Consider the following 11,025-nt stretch of genomic DNA (forward strand, 5'->3'; position numbering starts at 1 on the left):
CCAGGTGAAGTAGCAGATTCACAGGTTTGGAATATGTTAGTCTGAGGATTAGGCCCCTGACATCTTTGGTGCTGTTATTTTTCTTACCACAAAATACAATATAGCAAACTGTCACAAATTAGAGCCAACAAAAATCTCAGACACAAGAGACAGACACCCAGACTTCAGACACTGGGCTTATCACACATGGTTTATAAAAGAACTCCCAGATATAGATTGTTTAAAAATTATGTCTAAAGAAGTAAAACACAAAGTCTGGATATTTATTAGAGTTAGGAAGGGCACACCTCACATGTTTCTCCACACTGCTTTTATTTAATGTGTCTTTGTTTAACACCAATCCTCCATGGATGTTGTTCCTGCTGATGCAGTTCTGATTTGGCAGTTTCTCTCCCAGAATATTCAAGATATAATTCCACATATGGTTTTCACTGTAGATATTGAGCAATCAACTTTCTGCATAAGTCCTACTTCTGGAGATGTAATCAATCAATTTTTTTCTCTTGTTTCTTTTCAAGCAATATTTTTGTCTTTAGTTTTCTGTTGCTTACATACAACTCATATAACTATGAATCTATTCTTATTTATACTGTTTGTAATGTGTTGGGCTTGCTCTTTGAGACTGTAGATTTTTGTGCTTGACCAAATCTATAAAAAGTTTCAAACATTTTGTCTTTAAATATTTGCTTTTGTCTGCTTCTCTCATCTTTTTCATTTGTCAAACTAATATTGGACTTCCACTTTAACTTCTCTTTCATTTTTCTCTTTTTTATCTATTCAGAATGCATTCCTTATTCTTCTGATGTAGTCTCGAGTTGATATATTTTTTATCTGCTCTCTGATCTGCTGTTAAACTAGTCCATTAAATTTCTTTTTTTAAATTTCTGGATGGTCATTAACTTTTCTCCAAAGAATATTTCCACATCTGTTAATCAGCATGTTGACACATCTACCTGAAGCTAGTGGGTAAAGATGTTAAATGACATCTTTACCCACTAGCTTTTAGACTTTTAGACTTTTTAAACTAGAAGTTTAAATCAATTGCCATGATAGAATGCAAGAAGGTCTCTGTCCCCTTACAAGGAAAAGTTATTAGGAAAGCAGATGTCTGGCCTTTTAAAAAATATGTTGACATTCTTTTTTGGCTTGTTTGGCAGCTTGGCTTGAGGGATCTTAGTTCCCTGACCACGAATTGAACACATGCCCTCGGCAGTGAAAGCAGAGAGTGCTAACCCCTGGGCTTCAGGGAATTTCCCTATGTTAACTTTCTTATCTCTCTTTTTCTGCCTTTTTAGGACTAAAAGAGGTGGAAGTTTAAAAAAAAAATGTTGAGCATTAGCTTTTATGGAGAAGAGAAAAATATGTCTGTGTGTGCTCAGTCGCTCAGTCGTTTCTGACTGTTTGCCACCCCATGAACTGTAACCCTCCAGGCTCCTCCATCCATGGGATTTCTCAGGCAAGACTACTGGAGTGGGTTGCCATTTCCTGCTCCAAGGGATCTTCCTGACCCAGGGATCAAACCCACATCTCCTGCACTGGCAGGTGAATTCTTTACCATTGAGCCTTAGCTTTTATGGAGAAGAGAAAAAGATGCCTACTGGTTGCTAAACACAATGCTAGGGAATGGTGGCTTCTCCCAGCAACAAGAAGAGGGACTTTGTCAGCTAAAATGACTCTAAATATCATAGAAAACAAATATACATGTCAAATATTTCTGTCCACTAAGCAGAAGATACGTCCAATGAATTCCCAATTTGTGAAATAGAATGGATATCTTTGCACACTTGATACTAATAAAAATATTTCCATCACAGTGGAAAACCTCCCACCACAACGCACATGAAGTTTGAAACACTGGTCTTATTTCATCACAACACAGAAAGAGTTGTATTTGGGACAGGGTAAAAACCAACAGTTGGCAACCTATGGCAAGCCTAGCACAGATGAAATTAAGATAGAACTGATCCTAGACAAAATTGTTAGGTAGGGAAAGTGTGTCTTGGTCCATGTTCACTCTACGTTGGGTCCTCTGTTATTAATTATACACATGTTGTAGTTCTGACACCTCAAACTGGCTCTTGATGCTTGTGGTTCCCCACCTTGCACTATAATGACCTATATAAACTTCTAATATTTTTTGCTCAACCTTTCACTACCACATAGAAATAGACACTAACAGACAGATTATATCAATCTGGGTTACTATTCCTGACTCCAGAGATCCTCTAAAATGTCATTCAGGGAATTCCCTGGTAGTCCAGTGGTTAGGACTTCACATTCTCACTGCAAAGGGCTTGGGTTCAATCTCTGGTTGGGGAACTAAAACCCCACATGGTACACAGCATGACCAAAGATTTTTTTTTTAATTAAAGTATAAAATAATGGTCATTCATAACTGATTTTTCTGTTTTCTTCTGTCTTTTTCCATGACTGTATGATTGCCTCATCTTGATTTACAAGCAAGACTACAAAAATAAGTGTTTTTTGGTTTATCCATGAATAATACAGAAAATATTCCTGTTATATTTTCTGGTGAAAAAAATAATTTTGTAAAGTTTATTTCAACCTAAATGAAATGTGAATTTTGTTTGAAAAAATAAATGGTCATTCACATAGTGACTCTGAAAAAAATATGTAGGTAACACCTCAATTGGAAGATATTTTTGAAATAGCATTATTGGGCCTATTATATTGATCAAAATAGATAATTATTTTTTTGTACACAAAAAAAGTTAGAATAACATTGGGAATAATTTCAAGAATCTTAAGAGAAAATTCATCATACTATGATGTATGCTAAGTTGCTTCAGTCGTGTTCAACTCTGTGAATCTATGGACTATAGCCTGCCAGGCTTCTCTGTCCATAGGATTCTCCAGGCGAGAATGCTGGAATGGATTGCCATGCACTCTCCAGGGGATCTTCCTGACCCAGGGATCAAACCCATGTCTCTTAAATCTCCTTCACTGGAAGGCGGGTTCTTTACCACTAGCACCACCTGGGAAGGCCTCATACTATAATAGTACAGAGCTAATACAGTTAAACCACTGATTCTGAAGGAAACAAAAAATAAACCATAATGGCACCACTAGCAACAAAAATCTCATATTCCTTAAGTTTTTCCCTTTTTTTTCCTCATAAGAAAAACATTTTCAATCTTCTACATTTCCTTTCCCTAGAGGTGTGGTCTTACAGAATAAAAAGATATTTCATAATTAACTTTGAGTTCAGAAGACACAACCATATGCTCAGTTCACACAACCATATGCTCAGTTCACACAACTACTTATTTTTCCTAGTTACCTTCTAAAAGGTATTTAATCACAGATGGTAAAGGCAGATACTGGCCTGAGAGACTAGCCTTCCCAAAGGACAACTTTTTAAAGTATACAAAGAACCAAACCTTTAGGATGCTCTCCAGAATGCCATTTTTTAAATTTGTTTTTAATTAGAGAACTGTTGCTTTACAATGTTGTGTTGGTTCAGAATTCCTTTTTTTTTTTTATTAAAAACTTTACATAGATGGTACTTGAATCCTTTCTTCCAAATTAAAAACTAAAAACCACTCCCAAAGTCTAACCTTCATCATCCTCCAGACATCTCCCCTGATGAGAATCTTGGCAGTCACTGCCAAGTTAATTGTACAAAAGGAGGTTTGTTTTTCAGTGAAAGTCCTGGGAATCACACTTTTGAGACAGGAGCTGAGAAGCAAGGACACAACTGATTCAGTTCCTCCTGAGCATAGCTCACAGGTATGCAGAAATCACATCATGCCCTTATCTTTTCTTTTTTCCTCAAGAAATAATCCTGAATTTGTTTCTTTGTGGTGATGCTGGTGGTGGTATTTTTGATAAAAGATCTGAGGGCCAAAAATCCAAATAGCTTCAATTCCCAGGCAAATCTGTGGTGTTTGTCATTAAAGGAAGTAAATATAGATGAATCCTTTTTCTAGCTTTTTCACAACTCTAAGTGACAGTATGCTCTCTTTTGAAAGCAAGAAAAGAGTTGAGTTATGACTAGCAATTCATAGGAGATGATGTCAAACAGGATTAAAAGTATCGCTTCCCTGGTTCCACTTATAGGAGCTGTATCTACATATCCTTACATTGTTTCAGACAGACAGAACCAACGACCAACTACAATACTTACCATCCACTTGGAAGTCCAGGTAGGTTAAGGAATTAGGAAAAGCAAATCAGTTTGGGAATGTTTCATAAATTCTTTTTAAAACTAAAAGAATATTAACCCTGTTTTGTTTTTACTTATATGTATATATAATTGTCTATCTACTGGGTAATCAAGTCTTAGGAAATCATAACAATGGTTTTGATAAACAATGATAGAATAGATTCCATGATGTCACTTGATTTAGAAAGAAGAGACAGAGACACAGATCCTGGCCAAACCAGAGCTAACAAAGGTCAGAGAGACATTCAAAGTTCTTCTGAAGGAAGTGTCAGACATCAGTGTGGTTCATACCGATACCAGAGTGTCCCTCAGGAATAATAAAATATTTCTTTCCCTTAAGTAAGGAAACCAAATTAAACTATTTTAGGTCTTTCTTTTTCCAAGGTTGCTATATGTTTTCTTCAGTATATTGACCACCAGAAACCAGATCATTAAATGTTTGAAAAATCATAAACTCAACCTAGATCAGAATACCAGGCCCAGTTTCTTCTTAAGTACAATGCCAAGTCAATCTGTCTCACTGGCTGCTGCTTCCTCCCATTATATTTCCCCATTTCCAAGATCTTCATGGAGTCATTTTCTTCTAATAATACCTCCAGAGAAATTTGATTAAAAGAATAAACTACCTTCAGGTAACCATAAGAAGAGAAAAAAGCAGAGTTAGTCAAAGGAAATATGGGTTAAAAAAACACAGCATTACTGAGTAATTTAGTTTAGAGTGGAAAGAGTATCAGAGCTGTATCTACCCACCCAAGGACCTTGGCCATGTATTTCCACACAGCCTGCATTTCTGGAGTGTGGCATCAGTTGATATGAGTGTACTCGGCTGCACAGGACATCCAGCCTTCTTGGAAGTCCATTTGGACAGCCCCTGCTGTTGTTCCCAAGTGTCTTCTCAGTACTTTTGTATGTCCTCTTAATACTCTCATGGTCATAGTGAAGCCCTTTCCTTTTTCTCTGTGGACAAATAAGAGAAAGGAGGGACTGCCGGGGTCCAGCCCCAGTTGGAGCCAGGGATTCCCTTGGGAGGATGGCATCAGCAAAAGGACAGATAAAAAGAGAAAGAGATACGGAAAGAATTTTGCAGTTAAGAAAATAGGGGAGAGAAAAGAGGCTGATGTTCCTTGGTTTATGCAGAAAGCCAATAAAGCCCCAGCACGGGACTTGCTCTGTTCACATAGGCCGCAAGCGCCCTCTCAAATCGCAGAAGGTACCCCACCTTAGGCACCTTCTTGAGTGGGTCTTAGAAGCCCAGGCAGGAAAGTGAACACAGAGAGCCCCTGCGCTCCATGAAATCAGCCTGAATAGGAAAGGAAAGAGAAAGGACGACATGGGGAGACCAAGCTTCGGTGAGAAAGGCCCGTACTTTATTTTCCAAAATAGTTTTTATACCTTAAGTTGTGCACAGAGGATAATGGGGGAAGGGGTAGAGTCATGCAAGGTCAGCAGTCCTTGATCCTTATTGAAGCCAGGCTTTCTTTCTGCAAACTTATCATATGCAAAAGCTTTAGGTGATTTACATCATCTTCTGGCCAGGAAGCCTGTTAACATTTTATGACCCTTCCCTCAGAAAACTTATTTTTCTCTAAAGGTGATTATTCTAAAGTCAGGTGCCACCCTCCAAAAGCATTAGATAAAGTTGCATTTCTATAGGGCAAAAGTGTGGTGGGCTATAACAAGAAAAGAATTAATTCAAGGGTCCAAGGTTACAAACATTAAAGCTACTACTTACATTTCTATACACCAACTATATTAATCAATACACTCCCAGGGACACAGTAGGTAAGGGATATGGAAACTTGGCAGCAAGCATTAGCTCAACAAAGAAATCATCTACTAGTTCTATTTTAACAATTTTAACTCTCTGAGAAGCTCTGCATTGTTAGAATATCTTAAGCTTCCCATGCCTCTCGTGGTTGGGAGGCTCTGAATCTGAACAAACCTGTCAGGCAAGCTAGAAAGTCATCAGAGGGGTTTGAATTGAAACACTCCTATTATGTCCAGGAGACTTATTAACTAGAGTTTTAAGTTGATTTTCTTACGGAGAAAGGCGGTCAGGGATAGCCCCCCGTAAATGTCAGAAGAGTTGGTGAAAGTCATGAAATAGTAAAACAGACAGATTTTGGTTTGGGGGTAGACGCTCAGGCAGGCCCAGAGGGGCACCCCTAGAGTTCTGGCTCGCCTTGCCCACCGGAACTCTCCCACATGGCCTTGTCATGGGTGGGGACTCCCGTGCTGGCTCCCGGCAAGAGACTTCAGTAAGATCCAAGAGGACCAGTGCACATGCATTTTTGAGGTAGCTGGGTCAACTTTGGGACCTCACTTGGGTGACCAGCTATCCCTGCTTCCCTGGGGCTGAGGGTTCCCTGAGTTAAAAAACTTTCAGGGCTAAAATGAGTTCAATCCCAAGCAAACTGGCACATTTGGTTATTTTAGTCTCATACCATATTGATCCATCATCTCCTCTTTTTGCCATATCCTTGCACTCATCTGCCCCCCACTTTCTTCTTCAAGGTCCAATGATATGGTTCTTTCCTTGCATATGTGAATTGATTCAGGCTTCCAAGCGGAAAGTTACTGAATTAAAATTCAAATGGGGGCAGAAATAATGATTTATTCATTTAGGAAGCAATTACAATGTACATATTATCTAAAAATAATGTGAAAGTTGCTCAGTAGTGTCCAACTCTTTGTGACCCCAGTCCATGGTATTCTCCAGGCCAGAATACTGGAGTCGGTAGCCTTTCCCTTCTCCAGGGGATCTTCCCAACCCAGGGATTGAACACAGGTCTCCCGCATTGCAGGCAGATTCTTTACCAGCTGATGTATTAGATACCAAAAAAGATCAAAGATGATTAACACTTGGCCTCTGTCCTCAGAGGTTTACAGTCTAGTAGGTATATTAAGACATGCAAAAAAAAAAAAAATGATGCAAAATATAAAGTGCAAATTCTTTAGTGTAGAAAAATGCTGTAGCTTTTCGAGTGTTTTCTCATTCCTTCTGGAAAACTTTTTGGAATGTTTTTTCAATCCTTAAAAAAATAACGATTCATTTCTTTAATGTTGATTCAGGAAATATGTTAGCATGCCTATGAAGTGAACTGAACTGTGCTAGGAATTCATAATATGGAGATGAAAAATACATCTCTGCCTTCAGAAGCTCAGACGGTAAAGAGAAAAGCGACAGTTACAAGAAGGCATAATATAAGTTTACATACACATATGTCAGATGCCATGGCAAAAACAAAGAATTACTATATGATGGTGAAGTCCAGCAGTATTTCATGAAGTTGGTAATCAACAAACGGTGTAGATTGCAAGTACCAGTTATTCGATCAAAGGGAAAAAAGTAAATAAATAGTAAAAAGATGGAGAAAGAGAAAGGAAGGGATCCAGAAGGGATGGGCAAGAAAGAAGAAAGGAAGGAAAGAGGGAGGGAGGGAGGGGTGAAGGGAAGAAAGGGAGGGGAGAAAGAGGGAGGTAGAAAGGGTGTGTGTGGGTGTCACGTGTGTGCGTGCTAAGCTCCTTCAGTTGTGTCCGACTCTTTTCCACCCTATGGACTGTAGTCTGCCAAGCTCCTCTGTCCATGGGATTCTCCAGGCAAAATTACCAGGGTGGGTTGCCATGCCTTCCTTCAGGGGATCTTCCTTACAGAGGGATCAACCCCTGTCTCACGTCTCCTGCGTTAGCAGGCAGGTTCTTTACCACTAGCGCCACCTGCGGGAAGCCCAAAAGGAGGAGCAACAGCTATCTTAAGAAGAATAGCATGTCATTTGACAGAAATGTGACTATTCTTTTCTTATCTGGGACATAGAACTCAAGAGGTGAGGTTAAACAAGTAGATAAAGATCAGATTGTGAAGGGCCTTGTGTGTTATGCTCAGTTGTTTGGATTTGGCTTCACAATAATAATGTTTCATTGCAGCACAGCTTACAGACTAAACGAACATCTCCGAATCAGCATCCCATTCTGAATCAGTGCGTGAATTCATCCTTCTGGGTTTTCCCTGCAGCAGGGAGATTCAGGTCATTCTGTTTATGTTCTTCTCCATCCTCTACCTCCTGACTCTCATAGGAAATGGAGCCATTATCTGTGCTGTGTGTTGGGACCAGCATCTCCACACCCCCATGTACATCCTGCTGGGGAATTTTGCATTCCTGGAGATCTGGTATGTCAACTCCACTGTTCCAAACACACTGATCAACTTCCTCTCAGAGAGCAAGGCCATCTCTTTCACTGGTTGCTTCCTTCAATTATATTTTTTCTTTTCCATGGGCTCCACTGAGTGCTTCTTTCTCTCAGCAATGTCGTTTGATCGATACTTTGCCATCTGCCACCCTCTAAATTATGCCACAATTATGACTGGTAGACGTTGTTTCAACCTGGTGATTGCTTGTTGGGTATGTGGATTTCTCTGGTATCTGGTGCCTGTTATTCTCATTTCCCAACTGCCTTTCTGTGGTCCTAATGCAATTGATCACTTTGTATGTGACTCAGGCCCACTGCTGACCGTTTCACGTGTTCCTGCTCCCATGTCCAAGCTCACCAGCTATACTCTAAGTGCCCTCATCATCCTCCTTAGCTTCCTTTTCATCCTCATCTCCTATGCCCTGGTTCTACTTGCTGTTCTTCGATTGCCCTCAGCATCCAGTCGACAAAAGGCCTTTTCAACCTGTGGGTCCCGTTTGGCTGTGGTGCTGCTATTCTACGGGACCGTTATGGTGATGCATGTGAGCCCTGGATCCAGCCACTCCACCTTATTGCCGAAAATCATGACTTTGTTCTATGCCATGGTGACTCCACTCACCAACCCTTTGATTTACAGTCTCAGGAATAAGGTTATGAAAAAAGCTGTCTGGAAAGTTCTGGAAAAGTTTAAAATTTCTTTTAAAGTCTTTGGCAGCAGGCGCAGGAGGAATGTGGGATAATCTGGTTTAGTGTAATGTGGGTAAAATGGCCATCCTTGAACTTTCACACATTTGTCCCATCATCCATTCAGTAAATAGTAACCGAACGCCTCCTTCATGTTGGACACTGCACTTGGCACTGTATTGTGAATATAATTATGAAGATAAATCAGACACAATCTCTTCCTCAAATTGAACTCTAATGGTGCAAACAGGTAAGAAAATAATTAATATAAAATGCAATAAATATTCTAACCGATACATGTACAATATATGAAACACAAGGAAAAAACAACTAATTTTGCCTGGGGTAGTGGGCAGTCAGGATTAGTGTTAGGGAAAACTTCAGTCAACATCATGGCAGACATGTATATTTTGTGATGAGTTTGGGGAAAGCCTTGTGTTCTGTTTAACTTCTAACTAGATTTCTTTTTTTATTAATATTTTTAAAATTTTCATAAAAAATAGTTGACTCACAATGTTGTGTTAGTTTCAGGTGTACAGCAAAGTGAAACAGTTATACATATACGTATATCCACTCTTTTTTTTTATTCTTTTCTTATATAAGCTATTACAGAGTAGAGTTCCCTGTGCTATACAGCAAGTTCTTATTAGTTATGTTTTATATATAGTAGTGTGTATATGGAGAAGGCAATGGCACCCCACTCCAGTACTCTTGCCTGGCAAATCCCGTGGACGGAGGAACCTGGTGGGCTGCAGTCCATGGGGTCGCTAAGAGTCAGGCATGACTGAGCGACTTCATTTTCACTTTTCACTTTCATGCATTGGAGAGGGAAATGGCAACCCACTCCAGTGTTCTTGCCTGGAGAATCCCAGGTACGGGGGAGCCTGGTGGGCTGCTGTCTATGGGGTCGCACAGAGTCGGACACGACTGAAGAGACGAAGCAGCAGCAGCAGTGTGTATATGTCAGTCCCAGTCTCCCAATTTATCCCTCCCCCCATTATCCCCTGGCAACCATAAGTTTGCTTTCTACATTTGTGACTGTACTTCTGTTTCATAAATAAGTTCATTTATACTCTTGTTTTTTTAGATTCCACATATAAGCAATATCATATGATATTTGTTTTTCTGTATCCAACTTACTTTACTCAATATGACAATCTCTATGTCCATACATGTTACTGCAAATGGCATTATTTGACCTTTTTATGGCTGAGTAATATTCCATTGTATATATGTACTACACCTTCTTTATCTTGTACCCTATTGATGGACATTTATGATTGTTTCCATGTCTTGGCTATTATAAATAGTGCTGCAGTGAACATTGGGGTGCATGTATCTTTTCAGTTTATGATTTTCTCCAGGTATATGCCAAGAATGGAATTTTTGCATCATATGGCAGTTCTGTTTTTAGTTTTTGTGAATAAAACAACTGACAAGGGATTAATCTCCAAAGTATACAAACAGCTTATGCATCTCAACATGGAAAAAAACAATCAAAAAATGGGCGGAGTATGTATAGAGACATTTCTCCAAAGAAGGCATGCAGATTGCTAGAAAGCGCATGAAAAGACACTCAGTATCACTAATTACTACAGAAATGCAAATCAAAACTACAAGGAGGTATCATCTCACACAACTCAGAATGGCTATCAGCAGAAAATCTACAAGCAGTAAATGCGAGAGGGTGTGGAGAAAGGGAACCCTCCTACACAGTTGATAGGAACCGAAACTGATACAGCCACCATGGGGAACAGTGTGGATGCTCCTTAAAAGCTAAAAATAGGTTGCTTTTTCAATCCTACTCTGATGTCTTTGACAGGATATGAGACTTAAAATCAGAAGATCTAGGTGGGAACTCAATTCTTCCATTAACCCACTGTGAGTTTGGCAGGTAACTTCATTTCAACTAAAACTGAAATGGCAGTTGCCACCCCCAGAGAACAATTCGTGTGATGTTTTAACAA

General features: G+C 39.5%; 1 protein-coding gene across 1 annotated transcript; it reads left to right on the forward strand.

Moving 5' to 3' along the window:
- The first annotated feature begins 8,136 nt into the window (after positions 1 to 8,136).
- LOC147364913 (olfactory receptor 11H6-like) lies at positions 8,137 to 9,114 on the forward strand. Its single transcript, XM_086319052.1, has one exon. The coding sequence runs from the start codon at positions 8,224 to 8,226 to the stop codon at positions 9,112 to 9,114; it is 891 nt and encodes a 296-aa protein (XP_086175178.1). The 5' UTR covers positions 8,137 to 8,223.
- Positions 9,115 to 11,025: the final 1,911 nt, after the last annotated feature.

This window comes from Bos grunniens, chromosome 10 (assembly GCF_055505025.1).
Source record: "Bos grunniens cultivar Pamir isolate PY7600 chromosome 10, Bosgru_T2T1.0, whole genome shotgun sequence".
Classification (NCBI taxonomy): domain Eukaryota; kingdom Metazoa; phylum Chordata; class Mammalia; order Artiodactyla; family Bovidae; genus Bos; species Bos grunniens.

Excerpts from the sequence above, each read along its gene's own strand:
- LOC147364913 (XM_086319052.1), top strand. The coding sequence starts at position 8,224 with ATGTTCTTCTCCATCCTCTACCTCCTGACTCTCATAGGAAATGGAGCC.